Here is a 26452-nt window from a genome sequence, read left to right as displayed (position 1 = left end):
GACGCAGTTGCAGAGGAAAGCTTTATCTTGCTCTTGTTTGATTTGCCACTCTAGTCATCCCTGACAGGAGCCAGCACAGCTTTCACCCTAAGCAGAACCGGAGGCCATTTGAAAGCATACAGCACTCCTCCCAGTGTTGACGGTAATAGCCTTGTTTCATTTTCTATTTTAGATAGTTTCTTAAAAGTCTGCCACATGTAAAGCTAAGGCCCAATGGATTGTGCTTACATCTGATTAAATGTGCTATATAAAAATTATTTTTCAAACACTTGAAACTGGTGCCATTGAAAAGTTTATAACAGTAAAACCAAAGTTAAAAATAGCATATTATATTTCAGAAAAAAATTACTGCTTTTGTCCATTAGGATCTCATGGTAAGGCTAATTCTGCTCTCTGTCTGTTATTTAGAAGAAACTTACATGGCTTTTCTTCTTATTCATTCATTCACTTGGTAGCTCCTTCAAGGTGTGTCACGTGTTTAGGGTCGTTTAGCGTGCCTAGCAAGGTGATTGAATGCTGTCCCTGTTTTTAAGCTTAACTTTCTCCCCTCGTGGATTGTCTTTGCCTTGCGTAATACATAGAGTATGGAATGTTTTATGTCTGGTATTTTGACATGTGACCTCGACCATCCTGAATGTTCTCCCATTGCCGAGTTTCTTCTTAACCTGGGGCTTGAAAGTATAGTCCTATCCTGGACCACAGACCGCACAAAATGTTACTGTTAGCAGCCCCTGGGAAGATGGGCGGGGAGTCCCCCTCCACACATGCTGGTCACCGAAGAGCTGCAGATGTGCAGGCATCTCTGTGCACCCACCATGCAGCCAGGCGCTTCAACATTTCCTTCTCTTTCTAGTGAGCCTTGACGGGGAAGGGGGCATCTCTAGGACAAGAGAGCCTTCATGGGTCACTCATGAAGCTGTCATTGTCATCTGACTTCATTAAAAAAAAAAAAACACCCAATAGCTGTCCATTTCTGAACTTTGCGGAGCCCCTGTGGCATTACAGTGTAATAATTCTGGTGCTGAAAACAGGACCTGTAGCAAAAGAGAACGCTGATGGGACACTGTCTCTAAGTCAGGGCCCATTCCATCTCTAGGTCTTATTTTGCGTTAAGATTAAAAAGTCCTTTGCTGGGTTTTTGTGTGGAGTCTCTGGTTACAAGTCTTTGGTTTTACTCTTTCCCTCTTAGTCTAACCACAGCATATATTCTTTTGAAATTAAAACTTGCCGTTCGTGGTACTCAAAGGCTGTTTGGTGACATCCTTGTTTTATCTAGTTGTAACTGACGCTTCAGGTTCGTTACCTTTATAATGAACTCCTGAGCATTTTCAAGCTCCGGATCTAATTTAGGAGTTGCATGGCTGGGGTCTTCTCAGCTCTTCTGGGCCTTGCGTGGTACTTCTAAGTAGACAGTATTGCTTGGTTTTCATTTTGTTTTGTTTGTTTCATAATCCTACTTAATGTACTGTAGCACACAGTTCTGGGGAATCACTCCCTCGGGTATTTCTGATCATTGAAGGATAGAGCAATCGCTTTGACCAGGGGACAGAAGTAGAACAGAATTTGCCTTTCATAACCCTCAAGCCTTTGCTTACTTCAAATAGATCCTCAGGAAAAACGGGATCTTGAAATATAGTAGATCATTTATTTAATCAGAAAGACGGGGGGCTGCCGTGTTCCGGAGTACTAGCTAGCTGGCAGCTATGAGAAGGAATGAAGAGTTCCCATCAGGATGTAAGTAAAAGCAGATGATCGCAGATGAGGAAATGTGTTCTAAAACAGGAGATTTCCGTGCTTCTGAGTTGACGTGTGGTGGCAGCTCATTTTCGACTTGGAAGACAGGATGGAGTTTGGGTTTTCTCACTTCCCACCACTTGTTGCAGACTCTGAAATCTTCTGAAATGTGTGCTGAGCGACATGAGGCATTTCCCTGAAGCCTACAGAGACTGTTTCTCAGGTGGCCCAGTTAAGATTCTTTAACATGTGTATAGAAACTCATATATAGACTATTGCAAACAGAAACCCAGGAAAACACAAATTACAGAGACACAAGATTTTAGAATTGGGCTGATTAGCAACTGAAAAGTAACCACACTGGAACAGCTTGCTACCACCAAGTGTTTTGTTTAGAATCATACTGTCTTTCCTGTGTTCTGGGATAGCAATGTATTGGGAGGGGACATGACAGGTCACTGTATCATGATTCCATACATCACCACGTGGCGTCACAAGCCTAGGATAAATAACAAGATCGCAGCAGTCAAACAATAACTAGTATGTATGTGTCAGAGGTGTTCAGATCTCTGAAACCTGTGATGCAGTAGGAATGGCAGTTTCACTTTCGAGGTGGAACTTGAATAACCCTCCCAGTGTTGTAAAGTGCTGAGCCGTAGAGCTGGGATCCCAAGCAGTTCACAGAGAGGTTTAAACTGTAACATCAAACCTGCTGAGGGTTGTCCCTTAAGATATATATTGGTAGAGGCAAGAGGTGGGGGGAGAATGCGAGAGAGAAAATATGACAGAGAATATGAGAAATACATTGGCAATTGCTGTGAAACAAGCATGGGTTGACTGGGGAAGGCTTTCAGCAGTGTTGAACATTTGGAGACGAGAACAGGTCAGGGAGGGCCTCAGACTGGGATATTTATGTGCAGAGATTTCAGACGGCACAGTAGGGATTTCTTGAGCAAAAAATGATGCTCCCTAGATGAGTCCCATGCTGGGTAGGGATAACTGGCTCCGTGCCCACTGCTGGACTTAGCAGCTGCCCAAAGGCTCCTCAGGAAGACTGGGCTGGAATGCTGCCACATATCTCACATGCATCGTGACATGAGAGATGGAGGCAAGAGGATCAACTCAAGGTCATGTAGCTATGTAATGAGTTTAAGATTAGCCTGCCTCAAAACAAAACAAACACAAGAAAATGCCTCCTAGCTAGAGACAAGTTCTGACACACTCCACAGTAAGTCCTTTGATGAAGGGCATTCTAGCGGGTCCCTTAACAGGGCTGCCCAGCATCTTCTGCCACTTCGAAGATACCAGGTGCCGATTTACATCCACCAGGTTTCCAGGAAGTCTGTGAAGGCAGACAACACAGATGCTGGGCACGCCAAAGCCAGTTGTGCACAGTGCTTTTAGGAGGCTACATCCATGAGTCACTGTAGGAGTATAGTGAAGTTACCAGCACAGCACTTTGTAGCCAGGGAGCCTCCTCCATAAGAAGGCATGAGCAGACATTTCACAGCAGCATTGTTTATAGAATGAAAAGTTGGATATTGAATACGCAACCAGAGTGAATAAGTTGTCCCACATTGGTAGCATGTAATATTATAGCACAAAGCTAGTGCTTCGTGTATTCCCTTGGGTGCGTCCAAGACTCAGGATTAAGGAAAACACTACAAAAAGGCATGCATCTCAACTGCTCATCCTAAACTCTTTTTAAAAAAAGATTTATTATTTAGACAGCATTCTGCCTGCATGTGTGCCTGCACTCTAGAAGAGGGCACCAGATCTCATTATAGATGGTTGTGAGCCACCATGTGGTTGCTGGGAATTGAACTCAGGACCTTTGGGAGAACTGACAGTGCTCTGAACCTCTGAGCCATCTCTTCAGCCCTCATCCTAAACTCTTAATAATAGCACCATAAGAATTAGAGGTCAGCCCAGTGGTGGTGGCACATATTTTTAATCCCAGCGCTTAGGAGGCGGAGGCGAGCATATCTCTGAGTTCGAGGATAGCCTTATCTACAGAGTTAAGTTCCAGGACAGCCAATGCTACACAGAGAAAGGTTGTCTCAAAAAACAAACACAAAGGATGAGATGTCATTCAACATCTGTCCTTTCTGTGTAAGTTACCCACATATAGAGAGCTTAAAAGCAATGCTATACTGTTTGGGGATATAGCATGGCCTTTCTAAAGAGTGTATGTTTGGGGGGGTATCCTATTCTTTAAAAAATGTAGGTTTTAAAAATTATGTTGTGTATTGGTGTTTTGAGTGCATAAATATACTGCATGTATGCCTGGTACCTTTAAAGGAAAGGAGAAAGCATTGAGTCCTCTGGGACTGGAGTTACAGATGGTTGTCAATCACTATGTGGGCTCAGGGAATTGAACCCAGGTCCTCTGCAAGAGCAATTAGACATGGAGCAACCTCTCTAGCTTTTCCCATTACTTTTTATTCATTTAGAATTAACAAAAGAATACTCTAAAAAGGAGCAAAAGGATGGATTTTGACCCAAAAGACTGTCTGTAAGTGACAGGCAGAGTTTAAATCTAAGTAAAGATTGACTATCCCCAGTTAAAAAAAATCTGGGTCTGAGACATTCTCAACGTGAAATTTGTCAACATGTCACCACTAGTAGAAAATCTGATGGGTCACATTTAAAACTTAACAATATTATATGAAAGGTTGCTTTAAAACAGCATATTCAAAGCTGAGCTCATGAACTTTCCTACCATTCCTGCTTTTCTGCCCGAGGCTTTGCTGTGTGTGTGTGTGTGTGTGCGCGCGCGCGTAGAAACTAGAGGCTTATCTTTACCTAAAACTTGCTCTATACCAGGCTGACCTTGAACTCAGAAATCTGTGATCTCTTGCCAGAGTAGCCATGTTCTGAATTAAAATTCCTCTACCTTGAACATGTTTCCTCTGCCTCCAGAATCCTTCTCCTTCCTCTTACCAAAACTCTCCTCCTCTCCCAGGCTTCAGCAGCACCTGTCCTGCCCTGTGCCTCGGTGCTCTGCCTTTCCCCAGTGCACCTGTCCTGCCCTGTGCCTCGGTGCTCTGCCTTTCCCCAGCACTCATCACACGTCACATTGACATTTTCTATCTCTGTGTGCTCCAGGAGGAAAAAATGAGCATGTAACTGTTGTTTAAAGGGCACTTGACAAGTAAATAAGGAAAGAAACAAAGAAAGAAAGAAAAAGAAAGAGGCAAGGTTTCTTTTGAGGAATAACAGGAAATAGTCAGATAAGGTCTTGCTCTAAAAAGAGCCTACTTTTAAGTAGCATGCTTAAGAGTTAATGTAACATGTTTTCAGCGAGGAAGGAAAGCATATTGCACTACTGAATCCTTAAAAGGAGACACATTAGATGAGTCAAAAGTGGGTGCATGAAGGACAGAATGGATAATTACAATGTGATCTTCATAATGTCTATGATCACACAGAAAATTCAAGAAATGACAGTAAAATATAGTTGAAAAATGGTAAGAAAGTGGCAGGAATGTCTACTTGTGAAACAATACAGATAGCTGGAACCAGAGCCATTTCATACTGAATTTGCTAAGTGAACAGTGCTCTGTTCTTATAAACTAGAGTGCATTGGGTGTGCGGGGTGCATGGCCAGAGAGAACTTGAGTCAGTTTAAGATCTTGCTAGGCCTGGAGAGATGGCTCAGAGGTTAAGAGCACTGTCTGCTCCTCCAAAGGTCCTGAGTTCAATTCCCAGCAACCACGTTGTGGCTCACAACCATCTGTAATGAAATCTGGTATCCTCTTCTGGTCTGCAGGCACACATGCAAACATTAAAAAAAAAAAAAAAAAAAAAAAAAAAAAAAGTCTCCTTGCTAGCAGTCAAGACTACTCATAATCTGAAACTTAACTTCATTATATTCTAATTATTTATTTTTTTGTGGGGGGGAGGGGTGCACATGCGGCACCTTGTATGTGTGGAGGTCAGAGGACAACCTTCCAGTTTTAGTCTTTTTCCTTGCCAGGTGCCGGGGATTGAACTGAGGTTTTCAGGCTTGGCGGTAAGCGCGTGTATCTGCTGATCCATGCCTCTGGACGGTTACAATCTGCAGTCCAACAAGCACAGTTCAGTTCATCTTCTGAACTTCTTCAAAGCGATGCTGTTCACATCTCCCAGTACAGACTCTGGGACCTTCCCTGCCCCCAGTTTATTCCACCTTCACTTCTTACTTGAGTTTGCCCCAGGGCCAGACTTGAGTGTCCATTACTCAGGCATCTTCCTTAAAGCCTTTACTGGGCTCTCTGTGTGCCACTGCTTTGATTTGATTTGGATTTTTATGGTGCGGTGGATTAACAGGGCCCTGTGTGTACCTGTCTACACTGCGCTATTTCTCAGCCCCAATGGTTGCTTTCAATCTAAACCTCTCAAGATTTTTTTTTTCACTCATATATTTTGTCTTACTAATAAGTCTGTTTCCCAGTCATCATTTTAAGGACAAAATTCACGTTTCTGTTTGCTGCTATATTTATTAAGTATCTTTATTCCTCAATATGCTATCAAAATGAATCATTTGGAATAAATCCTCCCTGATGAATTAATTGCGTATGGAGTACTATAGGCCTTGGACACCATGTGGTGCCATGCACATAATACATCCTAAAATAGGATGTTACCCCATCTCTCAGGAAAAGCATGCGTAATCAAATTACATGAACCCTCAGTGTTTTAAGATCAAAGAAACACGACTGTTTCCACCATTATTCATCCATGTACACCTAGTCATGAGGTGCCTAGTGTGTTGAGCACATTACAAATGCCATCTTGCTGGTTTAATGATAAAGTTTTGCATGTAGCTCAGTGTCAGAGTGCTTGCCTGGCGCACGGGTTTCCCTGGCTGTGGTCAGCCCATGCCTCCCCACCCTGAGCAATATGAGCTTACTAAATGCTCGTCCCTTAGTCATGAGGAACTCCAATTCCTTCATCTATAAAATGCCTTCCTTGCTGACTTGCTGAGAGAATTAAATTAGATAATCTGTCTGAGATGTGGACCATACTGTCTGGTGCTTTAGTCAGTGCTGGCCACAGGGATTAGTCACTGAGGTAAGGCGGTTCCCAGACTTAACAACCACAGAGAACACAGCTCCAGGATTTTTACATGCCAATTTTAGGGTAGTCATGTTAGCTTTAAAAGCTATTTAAACTTGCTATTTTATGCCAAATTGTTATATAAAATCATAGGTTCCTTTCATAGTTCTATAGAGGTAAACAGGCTAACCCTTGAGAGCTCCATCACTTGTGATTTCATAGAAATCTAGCTGCTTCAAGCTAGAACAAAGCATTCCTTCCATGGCTTTCTTTCTATTACATGGTACAAGATGAATTGAGAAAGCCTCTTTCTAAATCTCTAGGAGTGATCAAAGCTAACTACCAGGTAGGAAAAGCACAAAATTAAGCTGGGTGTGTGCTATCTTCCAGAAGATGACTCTAGAACAGGCGCAGGAAAATGATAAGGTGCCCTGTGTACAGATTTACTACCTAGGGCTCTTCCCAGATGGCACTGCAGAAACATTGTAGATTTATAGCTTCACTATGCTGTCCTGAACACCGAAGGCAAATCACACTGGAGCGACTCCATTTCACCCACAGAGAAAAATGTCCTGAGCCCCAAACCACCAGACCAAGTAAATAGTAGATCCGGGAATAGACTTGAGAAGGCCCTGATGCCTCCTCACAGACCACAAGCTGCTGCTTCTGACATAATGACAGAGCATCTGCGGCTGTTAGTGCCCTAGAATATGATCCACCGGGAGCAAGCCATACGAGGGCATTGTCCCACGACACGCAGTTTTGGGTTTCTGAAAGTCCCTTAGAAACCAGAGAGTTGGAAAGTGGCCATCACAGACATCGGATGGTTGGTGACTGATATTTGTGTTTGGGGTACTTAGTTGCTACCACAAAATTTGCTTCTCTGCTGACATTTTCAAAAGTGGCACTTTATGTAACTATGGAAATGCTTCTTTTCAGTTCTTTAGTAACTTTATGGAGAACTTCCTTGGAATATGAAAAAGTAGCGCCATTTTGTTTTGAACATGACTCGTCCCCACTCTCCCAACTTCCTCTTAGACCTTTCCTTCTTTCTGCCCTCAGGAGATCATACAGCACCAGACAGTTGCTCTAAAAGTCGAAATCTTGGAGATTTAACTGGTCAGCTTCACTCTGTCAGGCTGGAAGTATTTCTGTCATTACTCTGTCATCTGACAACATTTGCTTGTACTTAAATGTATTTCACCATCTTATTAAGTGGTAAAAGAGCTTTTAATGCTTGGGTTATTGTCTTTGTGAAAAATACCCTTTGAAATTCCTCCAGTAGCTTTATCTAAGCTGTCTTCTTTTGGCCTGATTTCGTGAAGAATAGTTTTCAATCTGTACGGTGCTGGGTGGCGGCGATTTTCTTAGTCTTTGAGGACATTAGCTCACATGCGATAGCTTCTTTTGCTACCATTTAACATTTTTGAAACTCTTGAATATGGAGTATGTCTTTTTAGCCATTGCACTGAACAAACCTATGACAGATGTGGACAGTGATCATAGCTCTTTGATAGGAAAACATAGGCACAGAAAAGTTGAAGATACATAGTATGTGAAGATGCCAAGATTTCAACATGGGAGCTCTGACTCCATCGCCTGTGGCCCAGAACCACTGTAGCAGCCAAATCCAGAAAAGAACCAGCCACAGTCAATATTAAGGTTATTTGAGGACAATATTGGTGAGAGCGAGTAAGTTTTCCTTTTTTATGGACACACACATTAGCAGCCTAGTCGTTACTTTCCATTGTTAGGCCTTGTTGTCATGTGTACCTGTGTCCTTATCTGTAAGGCGAGAACAATGAAGGCAGTCCATGGTGTAGCTGTGAAAAGTAGCTGTGTGCCGTAGACCTTACAACGTGACAGCAAAGCACATTTGCTGTCATTAGCATTAGTATGATGAAACAGAAACCAGCTGCCCTCTGAATCCCATGGTGTGTGAGGTGAAGGGAGAGGATGGAGTGTTAAATAAATGGCACTAGTGTAGCTGGGCAAATAGTGTAGAAAACAGAACATTTCATCATTAAAAATGTATGGCCTAATAGTAAAAGTAAGCACAGATTTTGAAGTTACCCTTTTCCTGAGTCCATGATGCCATTAGAAGAAACTCTGGATTATAAATTAGTGCCCATACAAGGGCTGTCATAGGCATGCTGTCCAAAGGTGAGCCTATATGTAGAAACATCAAATGATCTTATGCCATAAAACCCTGAATTTTCTGTAGTAAAATCATCAGAAACGCTATTCTGGTTTCATTTCTACTGCTGTGATTAAAAGCAAAACAAAATTAAACAAACAAACTCTTACACCAAAGTCACCTTGGGAAAAAGAGGAAAGGGCTTCTTAGGCCCACATTTCCAGGTCACGCTCCATTACTGAAAGGAGTCAAGGCAGGAATTCAGTGTGGTCCTACTTGCTATTCCACACAGCACTGTCTGTGACCAAGGAAACTCATTTCACAGCCAAAGAAGTACAAAGGGAACCATTGAAGATGCTGATGCTAGCCCCCAGAGCAGCTGATACTGAGCTAGCTTTTGTATATACATTTCTTACCAGCCGCATAGAGCTGCTGCTGCCCACAGTGAGCTGGGCTGTTCTACACCACGTAACAGTCAGGACAGTCCCCCACAGACATGCTCATGGGCCCCTGATTCAAGCAGTTACTCAGTTGAGACTCTTCTTTCAGATGGTCTTAGAATATGTCCAGTTGACAATTCAACCTGTGCAGGACAGACACCATCTAAGGAATTAATAGCACAGTGTAGGAGATTGGGAAAGCTACTGTGCTATCAATAATAGAAGATACTGTCCTTAAAAATATAAAGACTTATTAAAATAATACGTTAAAGGACAATAATAATCAAAGTGAACCAAAGAAATACAATTTTCCAGAAAGAATTAAAATGATCAATATATAGAAGATACAGAGAAACAGAAAACAATGTTAAATTTTATTAGTAATTGAAAAGGAAGCAAAGAAATTTCAGCCTCCTACCTCGCAGCCACTGAAGAGCAGCAGCCTGGCCTTTGTGCTGTCCCATGCCCAGGGTTTTAATAAAGCCACAGGTGACCCAGGGGAGGCCATGTGAGGTACAGCCACTGCAGTGGCTACCTCACCAAACACATCAAGTAAGTGTGGTATGAGATCTGGGATGTGAGGCACACCAGGGATTAACTCAGACTCCCTAAAGGTGGTCTTGAGTTCATCAGTACGTGGGTGAGGATGCACATTCTCCCAGGAGCAATGGAGGGGAACCCAGTGGTATCTTGGTTGCCCTGATGAAAGTCGGTCTCAGAAAGGACTGAGTGAGTCCCTTCCCTCCTCTATCCATAACAAAAGAGGTGTGTTTGCTACCTCTGCCCTGCAAGTACACTGTAAAGAGATGCTGTCTGTTAGGAGATGGTCCTTCTCAGACAGTGTCTGTGACCACATTGACCTTGGACTCTGAGCTGTAGATTTTTTAAAATATATTTTATTAATTTATTCATATTACATCTCAGTTGTTAGCCCATCCCTTGTATCCTCCCATTCCTCCCTCCCTCCCGCTTCCCCCCTACTTCCCTCCCCTATGACTGTGATTGAGGGGGACCTCGTCCCCCTGCATATGCTCATAGGGTATCAAGTCTCTTCTTGGTAGCCTGCTATCCTTCCTCTGAGTGCCACCAGGCCTCCCTATCCAGGGGACGTGGAATAAATAAAACAGTTCAAGATTTGAAGACGAAAATGGATTTAATGATAGATTTTTTTTTTTTTATATGTGACCCAGGGCAAGCCATCCTTTAACAGCAGAGTGTGACTAAGAATAAGCCTATGGGTTTGCGTTAATGTCTGCACAAACAGGGAAACAGATACCTTACAGATGGATTTACCTGCTGTCATGGGAGAGTACGGCGGTATTCAGAGTCAGAAAAAGCAACAGAACCAGGGAGTCCAGCGAGCTCTCCCCGAAGCTGTTAGATTGCTGTCGTTGCACACATACACGGTGTGGATCAGCTGGGTTTGGGACTCGGAAGGGCCAGGTCAGGGGGCCAGGCCTCATACACTCCGCACTACAGGCCGTTAGAGTGGCGGTTCCCTGATTGGCAGGGTGGGGGGTGGGCGGGGTGGTTCTTTCCACCTCTCATTTGTTTCGCTTCTACTTTCCCTTGGTGTATAGACCCTGCAGCTCAGCTTTCAGAATAATAGACAATTAAAGCTTCATTAGTTTGTCTGTTGCCTTCTGAGTGTAGCTGGCAGCACTGTTTTCTGGATAACTTTAATCCTTTGTTTGTACATAGCTTTTATTATTACATCTTACCTACCTTTCATTTAACTGAGAAGGTTTTTCTTTCTACTGAGTTTTAACTTCCTTGAGGATATGGATCACATTTGGACTGAGTTTTTGGTCACTTGGTATTATCCCACGGTACCAACCCAGCCCCTTGTTTGTGGTAAGCATGGTATCAGTCCTTGCTGATAAGGTGTTATATATTTATGCTAAGCGTCTAGATAAGACTTTTAAGAGAAATTGCTGTGCCTTTTCTATGGGCCAGTTTTAAATGTCTACTTAAAATGTTATTTCATTCATTAACCTCTAAAATGCATGTTTTTTACCTCACAGATATGGCATGAATTGTCTTATTCAGTTTGAAGATTTTGCCAATCTGAATGCATTCCGTCTCCTGAACAAGTATCGAAACAAGTATTGCACATTTAATGATGACATTCAAGGTAATCAATCACCTTTCACTGTGTACAGATCAAGAATAACGTGATAGTTTCCAATCAGACAGGAGAAACGCAGTGTCCTTTGTGAGCAAAGGCAGGAAAGATGTCTAGAAAGATCATGTCACAAAGTGATTTAGACATGCAAGGCACACACAGGAGCTCAGCGTGGAGCTCTAGGCTGTTGGAGGACCCCAGCCATACCCCTCCATATGCGGTAGAAAAGGAAAGGTCAAACCCTGGTGACCATTTTAAAAACACCAGGAAATAAGTGGCGACTGAGGTTGCAGGTGATTAAAGCATCACTATGATGCAAAGGAGTAAGTCTGTGGTGTGAAGCATTATGGGAGGGAGGGAAGCACGGAGCTGAGAAGGTGCAAGGTGCATGCTAGGGGTGGGGCAGGCTGTAAATACTCATTCGGATCAGGAACTTCCGTAGTTTTACCACATTGGGAAGTCAGTAACTTTCAAGAGTAATTTTCTATTTTAAAAGTATCCTAATCTCTGGAAATCTGTCTTAGGTAGTGAGGAAATGTATTCTTTAAATCTCACCTGCATTAAATAATATTTCCCCTTAGATATAAATTGTTAGAAATAAAACAAGCTGAAATAAATAATATTTCATTATTTTATAGAATTATGTACCTATGCATATATAAAAAGCACATATACAGAAACCCAACAAAAAGAAATAGATGAGAAATAAAATCTGAAATTCGTTCAGTTTTTTATTCAAATCCAGTAGATATAGCGTACCTGTTAAAAACTGGGATTTATGTTGGATGATTTAGTCGTAATTTCTGGTTCTCTTTCACATTTGGGAAAGCACCCTAGAATATGTTCTAATCTGATAAAATCTCCAGCTTTTAGGACTTAATAAAGAGGGGACTCTGTGAAAACAGACTGCCCGGTGTTTCAGGATATACATGTAAATACTTCTTAGCCAGTTTCTAAGCCTCACTCCAGCAAGTGCTACATCTCTGCTTTGAGTCATGGTCTCACTCTATACAGATGGACCTCAGGCTCACTGCGTGCTGTTGGCTGAGCTTGCATGCTCTGCTGCTTTCTAGTGGATATTTCTGACTGTGGGCCTTTGTCTAAGCTGCACGTGGTTTTCTAGTCAAGCCCTGACTTCCCATCTCCCTCTGTCCTCCCTCCTTCAACATCTAGGCCTTATGTGAAAGTCTTAGGAACTATTTCATCAAGTGATAATTTTGCCATGAGGCACAGAGACAAACACACAGAGGGAGTTACTTGGTTCTAGCAACTTTGAAGCCCATGATGCCTTATGTCTCGCTGCTGCGAGTGTTTCTGGTTTCCTCTTAATGTCTCTACAGCACTCGGCCCTGCCACCCGTCCTTTTGTGAACTACTTTCCTCAGCTGGCGCTGTCACTGCACCTGCTGGTTTCTCCCCCACTGCTTTGGCTGGTCACCTCTTCCCTCTGCCTAGCACATGACAGAACTCCAGGCCTTCTCTTTATGCTTCAGTACGATCCTCGTAGCTCCTGCTCCATATTGTGACGTTCAGCTGCTGGGTTGTTTCTGCATTAAATACTTCTTTGAAGTCCAGGGCCCTGTCCTCCTCTGGATAGCTCAGTTACCTCATTCTGACACCGTTCCAGAGCTAACCCATTTCCTCCCCAACCCAACCTCCTCCCTGTGGTCTCCAGCCAAGTGTTTCCCATCATTAAATCCCCCGGCACCATAGCGTAAAGCCTGGTGTCTTCCATCGATCTGTCTGTGCCTGAGTTCTCTAAGAAGCCTCTCCTCGTGCACACTTTGCTTCTTCATCATGCGTAGTTCCTGGGTAGTCGCTTTACAGACAGCTACAGCTTTCTTGGAATCATCTATTTAGGGGATTTCAGAGAGAAATCCAGACTCACCAGATATTAAGTGTAAGTGTGAGCTAGAGACAGGAAGTCTGGTTTTAATGTGTTGCAGCCCTGACTCTAGGGTGTATTGATAAGAGTGCCTTCAATGCACGCGCACGCGCGCGCGCGCACACACACACACACACACACTGCACTTTGCAGTGCTGGCTGATGTCTAAGTCATTCTGAGGTGGTCTCTATAGCAGCCTCCAGTGTCCTGTGGAATAAGCCTATTCCTCTCAAGGACCCAGCATGTGTGTAAGTGGCGAACCCTTGCCTGCCACACACAGTGCCCAGGGTTTGTCCCAACACTTCAAAAACAGCCTAACAACAAACCTACATCTCCTCCTTCCTAGAGTATCTTATACCTTTACATTCCATGGTTCTCACAGAAATATGTGTAAGGATGTTAAAAGCAGTATTGCAAGACTGGTTTCTGTCTATCAGGACTAGGAATTAAGGTTAGGACCTGGGGCACATCAGAAGTGAAGCCGAGAAAGCAAGGCAGGAGTCACGTCAAGGTCCAGAGAAATGTGAGGTGTGCTGAAGATGCTGGGGAAGGCACCAGGCTGGGCAGCCTGGATCCCTGGCTTCCCACCCTCGCTGCCTGCATACACAGTGCTCGAGTATTTCCTCACAGGGATTTCAGAATAATAGAGACTGCAGGTTTGAGAAAAATGCGCTTAATCCCTTAGTGAGGAGGCCTATAGGAGATCCTTGAGTGGTGACTAGAAATGAGCAAACCTCTCTGATAATTTCTCCACTTCCCATGATGCTCATGGACGTTGTCAGCGAAAACAATCATGAAACCATTTCAGCCCCACAGTGCAGATGAGTGCTTTTGCGTCCTGTCTGTGAAGGGACTTTTTTCTCCTTCTTTCGAAACATGTGGTATTTAAAGATAGTATTTTATGAAAAGTATTTGATTAAAGAAAAACATAGCTAACTGTACCAGTAGTGTACATAATCTTAAATGACATTGGGTTTGATTTAAAGTCATTTCCTGATTTAGGCCATCTCCTCAGGGAGTTCCTGTCTTTGTAGCCTTTCTCTCACTTTGCCAAAGCTGAGGCCTGTCTTGTCTTCTGGCAACTGCTTCCTGTTAGTGCTCTTTGAGAAAGAAGCAGCTTGCATATGCGTAGACCCCCATATTGGTGAATAAGTTTCACTTAATTTTTTTCAGTGTAACAGTCTGCCTGCCACTGTGCCTGATGCTTCCTGATCCTTCTGTTTATTTTTAAGTCTGTTTCTCTGTTGCTCTAGTGATCTTTGTAGGGGAAAGGAATACTAGTTGTGTGCACTTTCTCCCATTCTCCACAGAGAGCCGTCCCTGCCTTTGTGTCTTGCCCATGCTTCTGCTGCTCGGTGTGGACTCCCACGCAGGGCTGCGGGCATCTCGCATGCCTTGCACTGCCCCAGTCAGTTGGCGTATGCTCTAACCTTGAGCCTGGCTGTGTAGATCTGCCTACTTCGTCAACACTGCTTGTGGCATCTGATCTTTTAATAGCACACGAGGCTTATAGTTATCTCATCACAAGTTGATCTTATTAGTTATATAGTCATTTTTAGTTGTAATTTAACAGATCACTAGACTTACCAAATTACTGTACCACTGTACCAGGAGAACTCTGACTTTATTCTTGTTGTTTTCAGACAGGCTGGCCCTGAACTTTTGATCGTCTAGTCATAAACTGAGATTACCATGTCAGCAGCTTTAGGTCATTCTTTGGTAAAACATTACAGAGATTTACAACCACAGCAAACGCACAGCAAAGTGCTTAACTTCCGTATATGTGGAAGAAACATTACCTGAAAATTCATACTGGAATTGAGCCGCCCTTTTCCACAGTATTTGGTAACAGAAGCATTTTTAATTTCATGTTTTTCTGATTTTAGAATATGTGTCTATGTATAACGATACATATTATATACACATAAATATATATGAGACATTTTGAGGCTGGATCCGACTCTTAAACACACAGTTCCTTTGTGTCTAGGGCACACCATCTATACTCACGAGTCACAAGTGAAGTCACACAGCTACAACTCATCATGTAAGATCAGGTGCGGGACATGGGCTGTCATGTCAGGGCTCACAAAGCTCAGAGCTTGGGGGATGGAGAGATGCCTCCACTGTTAAGAAAATTTGCTGTTCTTTTATAGGATCAGAGTTCAAATCCTAGCATTTATGTCTGATACTCCAACACCGTCTTCTGGCCTCTTCAGGCACCTGCACTCAGATGCACACACATACACGTGCATGTTCATATAATTAAACAGTTTTTAAAAATTTAGTGTCTGTAAAAATGGGAATTTTTTTACTAAATACATGCAAGCCAGAGAACTTTAGAAAAATCTTTTAAAAAGAGTCCATCTCTTTAGAATTGTTAACAGTTTTAAGTCCTCTTTAACACCGAAAGTCCAAGGACAGTCCTCACCTCTGTCTTTTACAATTCCTTATATCTAAAGTTTGGACTTGTTGATCAGTAAAACCCAAGACAAAGCTAGTTGAGACATTGCTTATGAGTCACTACTTAACACGGCAACTGGATGTCTGGGCAGCCCTGATTTCATCCGCTGACAGTTCTCGTGAGTGTATCTTGGTGTATGGGACAGACATCATGGCATATTTGCTATATAACTCAGCTATATTTATACAGAATTTCTTTTCGTGTGGTTTTGGAAATTTAACTCAGGCCTTATGTGCACCAGACAAACATTCTACTCCGAGTCACATCGTCAGCTCTTAAGACCTTCGTCTTAAATTATGTACAAAACAATGGGTTTGTGCAATGGGTGACTTACCACACAGGTCATGAACATCTTAGTTGCATCTACTCAGGTCTAGATCTTCCCTGAGTAAAGGTGCTTCGAGTTCGGCCAGACTCTCCTGCTCACTGGGTGACCTTGAAGTAGTAGAGCGTCACCTTGGAGGTAAAATGTCTATACAGTTGGAAGGCGTTGCAAAGAACTGCAGCTATAGCTCAGGAATGAACCATGAAGAAGACGCAGAGCAAGAGCCCAGCCGCGTGGTCTGCATACATGATGGAGTCATTTGATTAGAATGGCGCCACTTCTGTACCTGTGGTGTGATGAAAACAGCCTTACCCTACGTTGCATGTGTTTACTTAGCACATAGGGATCTAATAAGAATTAGAAGCAAGAAGACAATTAAAGGATGCAGTACAAACCAGATTTTTAATTGCTACGAGTGGTTAGTTTTTCAGATTTAAACATGAAATTCCGAATATATCTGAACCATCATTACCACCATCCCAGGAGCAGCAGCAGCCATTTAGACTGTGTGCCGCCTTTGTGTCGGGGGTGGGGTGGGGTAGGGTGGGGTGGGGTGGGGTCAGGGGGTCAACAGTGGATTTAGGTGGAAGAGTTCAACAGCACTAATTACAATAACATCATTTGACAACTGAGTACAACAGATGTACAGCATTGTTTCTCTAAATTCCTCCCGCTAGGAAGCAAGTGGGCCGAAGTCCACGCCCTATCCAGACTCTAGCCAGGCGTGGTGCATCTGCCTGTGGTCCCAGCACTTAGGAGGCGGAGGCAGATGATTGCACGTTGGAGGCCATCATGGGCATATACAGAGTTTAAGTCATGCCAGGGCTACACGAGACGCTTCCTTAGAAATCTAAAACCAGAATTAAAATCAAGCAGAACCCAAACCCGAGCTGTTACCCATCATCAAAATGAGCCCCAGGGTCTCTTTGTTGAGACGTTTTCAAGGATGTACGCTGCTGTCCTAAAATGCTGGTGTCCCTAGCCTTGTGCCAGCTCGGGGACAGACACACCTAGCTCCTCTTTCTGCCCCTGTTATCCTGTCCTGTCATGTGGTGACTTGAAAATGTGAGTAAAGGCTTAGAATCCGGCAGGATCCAGCTGAGGGATGCTCAAGGGTGCTTATCTCTTGTTTTAGGAACAGCGTCTGTTGCAGTTGCGGGTCTCCTTGCAGCTCTTCGAATAACGAAGAACAAGCTCTCTGATCAGACAGTGCTGTTCCAGGGAGCTGGAGAGGTACCTGTGCTGTGGACTCTTTACCATGACTCAGCTAACATGCGGCTAGCGTTAGCTCTGTCCTTCCTCCAGCTCTCACAGTGCTATGTTCCAGCTGTAGACAGAAGGTTCTCTGAGTGTCTTACGTCACTGTAGGAGACTTTGGAAATGTAAAAACGTTTTTACCATCTTAAATTTGTCGTTTCTATTGACTTTGTCATTCATGTTTACGGCTTGATGCAGAATGAAAAGTTTCCACTTTTGTGTTGTAAACATTTAACATTAAGTTAGCATACCTCTCCCCCACTGTCACAGTCCAAAGTGTTGATAGCCACACACGCAGTCCAACCTGTACACACACATTTTAAGAAAGATCATTTTGAATTAAAGATACATAGCACATCAAAGCTGCTCAGTATGATAGCCAAGGCATTTGAGGTCATTGGAAGAAAATTGCAGAAGGCCGAATTATATAGTTTCTTGAGATCATTGTTGATACTCATTTAAGAGAAGAAATCTAATTCACCTCCCAAACAGAATACAATGTTAATATTCTTGTGAGAAAACTTCTAAATCTCTTTAACATTACAGAATTCAAAAATGAGAAAATACTATAGCTAAACTGTCATTTTGAGAAAGAGAAATTAAACTTAATATGCTTATAAACAAAACAAGATGTCCCAGGGTTAGGAATGTATACATATTGCATTTCATTTTGATTCTTTTGAAATTAAACATAAAGACCTAGAACTAAAATGAGTACGTGAAAGCATTCAGAATATAATCACAGATTCGCTTTCAAACAGATGAAAATCCAGCCTCGCTAACAGTCCCGACACACAAGCCTCATTTTGTCAATTATCACTTGCTGCCTTTTATCACTTGCTACGTTGTGATATGTCACAGTTACCTACTACCTGCAGTGTTGAACAGCTTGTTCTGGTAAGCCCCTCTGTGCTTCCAGAAGCTTCTGAACAACACAGGTCAATTCCTAATTCTCAGCGGGAAAAAGCAATATTCCTGGTTGGATGACCTGTGGGCCCTGGTTTGTTCCTGAAAAGATGAGGTCTGTGGCATGTCCCTGATTATCGCAGACTTCATTAAATTCTAAATAAGATGGCTTCTTTAATATTGGGAGAAAATTTGCAGGATTTTCTTTGCTCAAATTAAGAGAGTGAATAAGTGTTGGGTAACACATATTTCCTCTCAGCTTTATTCTGTTCTCTAATTGGTCAAGATCCCATCCAAATGAGTGGGCTTCGTTATCCAAGTTCAGTTGGAGGAGTGTTCCTAACAGTGAGTCATATGGTCCAGCGACCCAGGCTGACAGGTTGACTGTATTCAGTGTAGTGCTTTCTCACTGTGCCAGTCTTGACTGTATAACTTGGGTCAGACAGACTGACAACCAGGGTGTGACTGGCATATCTGTGTTATGGTTGTGCTGTAATTAAAAAAGAGTAATTGACAGTCATTTTGCACACCTAAATGTGACAAAAAAGCTTACTTAGCCCTAGTGTGAATTGATGACTAAATCTCTGACACTCACGTAACTCAGTAAGATACGTGGAACAAGTTGTAAAATCTTTCTCTTCGTACCTTCTCTTGAGGCTGCCTTGGGGATCGCCCACTTGATTGTTATGGCCATGGAGAAAGAAGGTTTATCAAAAGAGAAAGCTATCAAAAAGATATGGTTGGTCGACTCAAAAGGATTAATAGTCAAGGTAAGGAAAGAAAAACCACTGTGTACGCCTGTCCTAATGCCTCTCCCAAAGACCGGCCATTGTTCCCACTGCCCCTGTAAGAAGCTGTGCTAGAAGATTAGCGCTAGGGGCTGAGGAGCTCAGGAAACCACTGACTGTGTGAGCCCAACAACCTGCTTTCAGGCCCTCAACCTAAATTTCAAAAAGCCAAGCATAGTGGCTCAAGCTGGTGACTCCAGCGCTAAGGAGGCCGAGACAGGTGCATCCCTGGAGCTTGTGGCCCAGCTGTTATAACCTCCTGGGTACACTTCTAAGTCAGAAAGAGAACCTGTCTGAAAATAGGACATCATGAATGGCGGGTAAAGATCTATTCCTGAAGTTGTTCTTTGACCGCCACATAAACCTTTACATACACATGCACCTGCACGCACGCATGCACACACACACACACACACACACTCATGCATACACATATACACATACTCACACATGCATGCACACACATATACATGCACACACATGCGCGCGCGCGCACACACACACACACACACACACGCACGCACACACGCATGCTCTCGCACGTGCTGTGCAGAATCATCACAACTCTGAATCATCAGTCAGCTCGAACTAGTGTTTCATGGAGGCAGTTGGTTGCGCACACTGACTGATGAGACCCATCCATAGCACCCTTGGGGAAAAGCTGTCGGTTACACACAGCGACGTAGGAAGGCAGGAAAATTCCTCAGTTCTTGAAGGCTTAGAAACAGCTCTTCACGGGGAAGACCTTAGTTGGTGACTGCCAGCGTGAGCCCCTGCTTCCCCTCTTTGGTGACAGAAGGGCTTCTTCTGTGTGGTTCTTGTGAAAACGTAGTAGGGACAGATAGGTAACCTGGCTGCTGTATTACTTCTGTCACCAGCATTTTAAAAAATGCTCTAAAATACCCACAGCCCCTCTTTTATGTGATGAAATGATCTGAGTGTCACTTTCAGGAAAGTTGGATCCGGAACTTTTGAAAGTTTTATTTGTTGAGTCAATAGTTTTCACTCTAGGAGACCTACCCTGGAGTTAGTATGTATACATTGTTTTAGATGTGAGGATGTTATTGAGACAATATTTGCAATAGTGATGTTTAATCACATTAATTAATTTTAATGGTGATCTGTTATACTTCCAAAGTGCAATTGTTAAATGGATTATGGTATAAAGAGAATAAAAAGAAGCTAGTTTGAGGAGAAAACAGTGAGATGAGTTGACACAAAGCAAGCTGGGCTGAGCTGAGAGAGGGATGTCGGGGCCCCTGACACGTCTCATAGACGCTAGATAAAACAGCTGCATCCGTTATATCCCAGGAGGGTATGACATTCAAGAACCCACACAGGGGGAGTGCATGAATGCCGTTTTACTGTGAAGCCCACACAAGCAGGCCTAGCTGTTAGCTTAATTGTAACAGGTCCACTGAGCTGAAACTCTGTGTTCCGTGGATTGTAGTGCTCGGAATGGCTGCCGTTGTTGCTAGACAGAGCCAGTGACTTTTACGTCGTGTCCTTCACCTGCCAACATTAAAGGTGTAGTTATTGTACTTGGTAAGATGAAGCTGTGTCTTAAAAGGCTGTTGTACACTTAACAGCCTGTGCTCTACTTCAAAAATCTCAATCAATGCTTCATGCTATTAACCAGCTCAAAATCTTGCATTGATTTTTGCTGGGAAACTAGTAAATTGTCGACAAGGTAGAAAATTCGTATATTGCTCTCAAATGTACATGATTCTTTTGTGTGCTGGTTTTCATCTTCAGTCCATCCTTACATATCTTCCAAGGGTCAGTAATAGTTTTATTAGCTTATAATGGACCTGCTCATAATACATTAAAAGAATTTAAAGTAGAACTCCTTCACATCTTAGAAACTTTAAACAAACCCAAAGCTAAAAAGGTAGGCACCACGGCAACTTGTCTTTGGGGTGTTACCATCATTAGACCAAATAGTGTTTTATTGTAGCATGTTTTCTGTTTACATTTGCAACGTCATGGCTGTAGCCCTTCCTATTATTTGCCTATAGCCATATGTGAAAGGGATCTCATTAGTACTATTACATTAGTACTATATATTAGTACTGTTATAATTGGGATCAATTATTGGGCTACTGATGATTCTCAGATACCCTACTTTAGTATTTTATAGCAAGAAATTATTGCTTTCAATTTAGTCACCTAAATTTTAACACATTTTAGAATAAATAAGCCAGTACTTACTAAAAATACATGCTTATTAACATCTTCCCAGATGAACATGAGAACGAACAATGTGAGGGACACAGCGGCCAGCTGAACGGTCTCTCACAGTGTCGCCTGCCAAGCATAGCTAGAGAGGACAGGAGACCACAGCACAGACCGGGCCATACTCAGCCTGTCTCTTAAGTAGCTTTTGCTAATGGGCCAGTTTAGTACTTAGACCGAACGCTAAAACAGAGAGTATGGTGTGAACTTATATTCATGTAACAGGCTAGTCTGAGACTTCAGCTTTATTTTCTTCTGTTGTAAGATATTTACCTCATTGTGATTTTCAGTTTGCAGTTAAAGGGTTAGCTAGAGAGGGAAGGGGGAGAGAAAACACGCAGGTGTGTTATATGCTATAATGACAGTTGAGATAATATATTCTTTTTTTTTTAAAGAAATGTTATACCTAGGAACTCCAGGCTGTGGGAGTTTTTCTTTTGCCTGTTGTTGGGTCAGAATCAGAGTGGCCCTGCAGTGTAGTGGCTAACACTTACATATGCTCTGATTAAAACTGCACCTGCTGTGGGAGTTTGTAGCTTTCAAACAGGTATGCAGTTTGATTCCTTTCTTTGTTTCTAATTCAGAAAGAGGTGTCTGTGCATTTTCAGATGCTAGGTCAGCCAAGGCTACACAGAGAAACCCAGTCTCGAAAAAAACAAAACAAACAAACAAAAAATAGGAAAAAAGCAGCAGTCTTATTGGGCATAGTAGTGCAGGCTTTTAATCCCCGCACTCGGGAGGCAGAGTTCAAGGCCAGCCTGACCTACAAAGCGAGTTCCAGGACATCTAAGGCTACACAGAGAAACCCTATCTTGAAGAAAACAAAATAAAAAAGAACATCCACCTTTGATATTGGCATAGTTTTTTTTAAAACAGAAAATAACAACTATTCATGCTTAACATGCAAAATCATTATTGGTGGAGTTCACTTCCTGCCATCTTAAATTTGGGGTGTGTTTGAAAAAGCATGTACAATCTTGTTGCATCTTCTTGTACTAAGAGTCAGCACAAAATAAGGAGAAAATAGAGATTAAAGAGGCAAGCTAAAAAAAAAAAGGCAACCTGACAAAGAAATTTCTAGCTATCCATAATATATTTGATATTTGACACAAGGGCAGGAGGAAGAAAGGGAGAGAGAGGGAGGGAAGGAGGGAATAAGGGAGGTAGAGGCACAGGAAGGAGGGAGAGAGGGAGGGATGGAGGAATGGAGGAATGGAGGCAGGCTACCAAATTTGGATATTTCTGAGTAAATACACACCCACAAATGCTTTGCTAAAAGAAGGGAAAATGTAAGTGTTCCTGAAAAGGAGAATAAGGGTGTAGCAAGAGAGTAGGGCTTGAGGCCATCTGTGTTTGTGTGCGTGTGTGTGTGCAAAAGCACCCAGCGACAGATAAAAAGGCTGGAGACCCCTCCCATCAAATGCTGACATGTAACAGCATATGTATAAAAATGCCCATCATAATACAAATAGCTTGATTTGCTCGACAAAAGCACCATTGGGCACAAATGCGCACATACACACACACACACACACACACACACACAATTCCTTCCTGGGAAGGGCTATCTTTGTTAATTGTCCTTGGTTCAATTTCTTGGACACAGAACCTTAACACCTTACCTGGGACCTGCCACACTCTACTGTCTGCCTGTAACAAATGAAAAAAGAGACTGTTTTCTATATAGAGCTGAAGTGACTGGCATAGAAGTATGTCCAAATCAAGGGTCTGGGAGGAGAAACACTTTAGAAAAATAAGAGTAGAAAGTTCCAGGCAACAGCTGCAGTAGACAAGGCTACCCCTTTCTGTTTGTTTCTTTAAGTGTCATTGTGGACCAGCTATGGAAATAGCATGGAAGACACTTAGCACCTATTTTTTTTATTTTTTATTTTTTGTCTTGGCCCTGCTTGTGCCCTCAGCAGTGCTGGGATTACTGGCTGTCTCTCTGTGTGCAGTCTGTAGTCACACCAGGGAGAATCTGTGGCAACCGGCTGTGGGTTTATGCCTCTTAGTAGTTGGAGGACATTCTGCCAAGTCCGGGTTTCCAAGGCCAAGAGCTGCCAGTGGTTTCTGTGATTAATAAAGTAAGATGTCTGTAATAAAGCACACATCTTTCCATTTTCATGGAGATAAGGGACAGATTTATTAAATACATACTGAGCAGTTCGGAGATGTTCGGGACAGTGTTTACGAGCCCTTGAGATTTGCTTCGCATTCTAGGGAAACTAGAGGGTCTAAACACAGAAGTGTTTTCACTAATAATAAAATGTTTTCACAACAATAGTATCAGAAATCTGTGACTACCAAATTAGGTTCCTTTCCCTTCTTGGAGTGCATCCATCGTTTTGTAGTTTTCTGAAAATCTATGCCTATCTGACAGGGTTAGGACTGATCATTTACCCTGATTCTCAAAACCACCTGGTCATGTCTCATCACCTGGGAGGGAAACTGAGGCAGGATAGAAAGAGAGGGATCCTGGGGACAACAGGAGGAGGAGTGTCTTACTCAAGCCTCCAACTGAACCTCTCCCAGGGCAGAGACAGGAATGCCGGCACAATGCGCAGCTGCTGACGGCCGAGTCCTGACTGTAAGCTGTAGTCTGCTGGGACTCTCACAAGAATTCCCTGTGTATAGGAAACAGACACATGCTGAACTTGTTGTTCAGTCCAAAGCACTCTGATGTTACTGTATTGGGTTATCACCGTACCCAAGGCAACCCTGGAACCACTCTGGAATCTCACTTACCAAAGAGAACATGAATAATGCAACTTGAGCAACACCCAAAGGGTACAGGCTTAATTTTAATACAGTGTGACTCTACCTTAAGGAGCCCATACTTGGGAAACCCACATCATGGTCCCAGGTGTGTCTTTCCCAAGGTGTGTCTTTCTTTCCAGGCTCCTCTTTTTCTCCCAGCACTCAGGCTTAAGCTTACAAAATACTTTAATACAATTTGCAACTATGGGACAGCAAGAGGCCTCAGCAGCAATGCCACTTGCAGGGTTAGGGTTAGATGCCACTTGCAGGGTTAGGGTTAGATACCACTTGCAGGGTTAGGGTTAGGGTTAGATGCCACTTGCAGGGTTAGGGTTAGATGCCACTTGCGGGGTTAGGGTTAGAGTTAGATGCCACTTGCAGTGCCAGCCTGGGACTCCAGTTCAGCCCCCAGAGTCCATGTCGTCCATGAGTGGAAGGAGAGAACCAGCTCTCACAGGTACTATAGTGTCTGCGCACATACTGCAGCTAGCACACACAGATAATAATAATAAATAATAAATATTTTCAAATTAAATCTCCCAATTTTGTTTCTAATTGTCTAGATCTGAAGTTTCTATATTAAAGCAATAAATCTCTCTTTGGTCCAAGTTGAAGTCCCTAAAAGATGAAAGGACCTGATCAGGCTGCCGAGAGCGACAGTGTGGATCTGTGTCTCTGTTCCCTTACCACTTTGAAAACGTTGTGAAAAGTACACAGAAGGCCTCACTCAGGAATTAGCCCTGGAAGCCCAGCTGAGGAGTGTGTTCTTACGTTCCTGGTGTTCTCTCAGCTGTGGGAAGCTCAGATAGAGTTCCTCTGTTTGGCCATTGTCAGGTACCCAGCCAGTACGTAGGTGAAGAAAGCAGGCTCACCGGGGTCACCAGTCCTGTGGTGAGGGGAGGGGTCGGTGGACCCACAGCCCCAGTTCTCCCTTTCCTGAACTGAAAAGCTGTCTGTGTTTAACAGAGATTTTCTCCTTTTCCTAAATATTGTTAAAAAAAAAAAAAAAACTTTTAAAAGTAACATGAATTTACCATTTATCAAAATGGACATTGTTAATGTCCCTAGACAATGAACTGTCACAAACAGTGAACATATTGAGCAGTTTATAGAAATGAGAACAACACTATAAATTAATGTTTGTTTTACTTTGCCATCTGGATAATCTAGAACCTGACACTGCATTAAGACGATGTGGATTACATTAAATTATGTCATTTTCAGGTTATTCACTGTGATAACCCAAGTTTCCCTTTTCAGGTTTTGAGTCCATATTTAGTATAGCCCAACCTTTCTTTCACATGTTATTTTTAGCAGTAATGCAGTATATACTAGTTTGAATATGGTTATCTAAGCTGCTGGCAAAAAAAAAAAATCACCTCTAAGAATTTGTATTAGGTTTTTTTCACATATGCATGGCTACTTTTTAGTTTGTGATGAAAAGAAAAGGAATCAATTTCTAGTTTTATCTAGTTGATTGGCAAATGGATCTAAAACTCTGGACATGACGTAGTTGGTGTGCTTTTGCTGTGGGACTGCCTGTCAGGACTTGAGCTGTCCAGTGGGCATGTGGGACAACACTGACCAAGGTCCTCTGCTGTCTTCAGGATGGAGGACAGTTTCAAGTCCTGAGGTAAAAGATGGATAAGGACACCTGAGTGTCAGAGCAGAACTCTTGTCTGTAGGGAATGAACATTGGCCCTGAGAACAGATTACAGCCACGAGATTCTTGGGTGGGCAAGGAAAAGCTGTCGTGACTAAATATCTGTTTCCATGAACAAAAATTCACTTAAGGTCTCTCTCAAAGCTCGTGTTAGGTTTGGTTTGCTCACTGCTGTGTCACCATTGTCTGAAACACTGTCTGCTGTGCAATATTTGTTGAAAGGATGATGAAGCGGGGTAGTGGTGGCGCACACCTTTAATCCAAGCACTAGGGAGGCAGAGGCAGGTGGATCTCTGAGTTCAAGGCCAGCCTGGAGTACAGAGTGAGTTCTAGAACAGCCAGGGCTACACAGAGAAACCCTGTCTTGAAAAACCAGAAGGGACAAGTGAAGTAATACAGTGACGTCAGAGAGGAGGCTTCTAGAAAGGGTGCCGTGCGTAGGGCACGCGGTGGTAGCTGGGAGTCCTGGCGGTGTGCAGTATTTGACGTGCCTTGACCCACACATTTGCTTCTTATTTGCATTACTTAGGGACGTGCTTCTCTCACGGAAGAAAAAGAGGTGTTTGCCCATGAACATGAAGAAATGAAGAACCTAGAAGCCATTGTTCAAAAGATAAAACCAACTGCCCTCATAGGTAAACGCGTTTCTCCTTTTCCTTTAATTTGACGTAATTAGCATTGCTGTGCTTTTCAAAA

The 26452-nt window shown here is 42.9% G+C and overlaps 1 protein-coding gene across 1 annotated transcript in view; it reads left to right on the top strand.

The window, feature by feature from the left end:
- Me1 (malic enzyme 1) overlaps positions 1-26452 on the top strand; it is a 104640-nt gene that overhangs the window by 64626 nt on the left and 13562 nt on the right. The window contains exons 7-10 of the mRNA XM_051140179.1: positions 11376-11485; positions 17286-17383; positions 18970-19083; positions 26286-26391. Coding sequence (XP_050996136.1) covers positions 11376-11485; positions 17286-17383; positions 18970-19083; positions 26286-26391 — 428 coding nt within the window. The remainder of the gene's footprint in view (positions 1-11375; positions 11486-17285; positions 17384-18969; positions 19084-26285; positions 26392-26452) is intronic.

Source organism: Acomys russatus, chromosome 32 (assembly GCF_903995435.1).
Source record: "Acomys russatus chromosome 32, mAcoRus1.1, whole genome shotgun sequence".
In the NCBI taxonomy this organism is placed as follows: Eukaryota; Metazoa; Chordata; class Mammalia; order Rodentia; family Muridae; genus Acomys; species Acomys russatus.
This window is presented reverse-complemented; position numbering and strand designations above follow the sequence as displayed.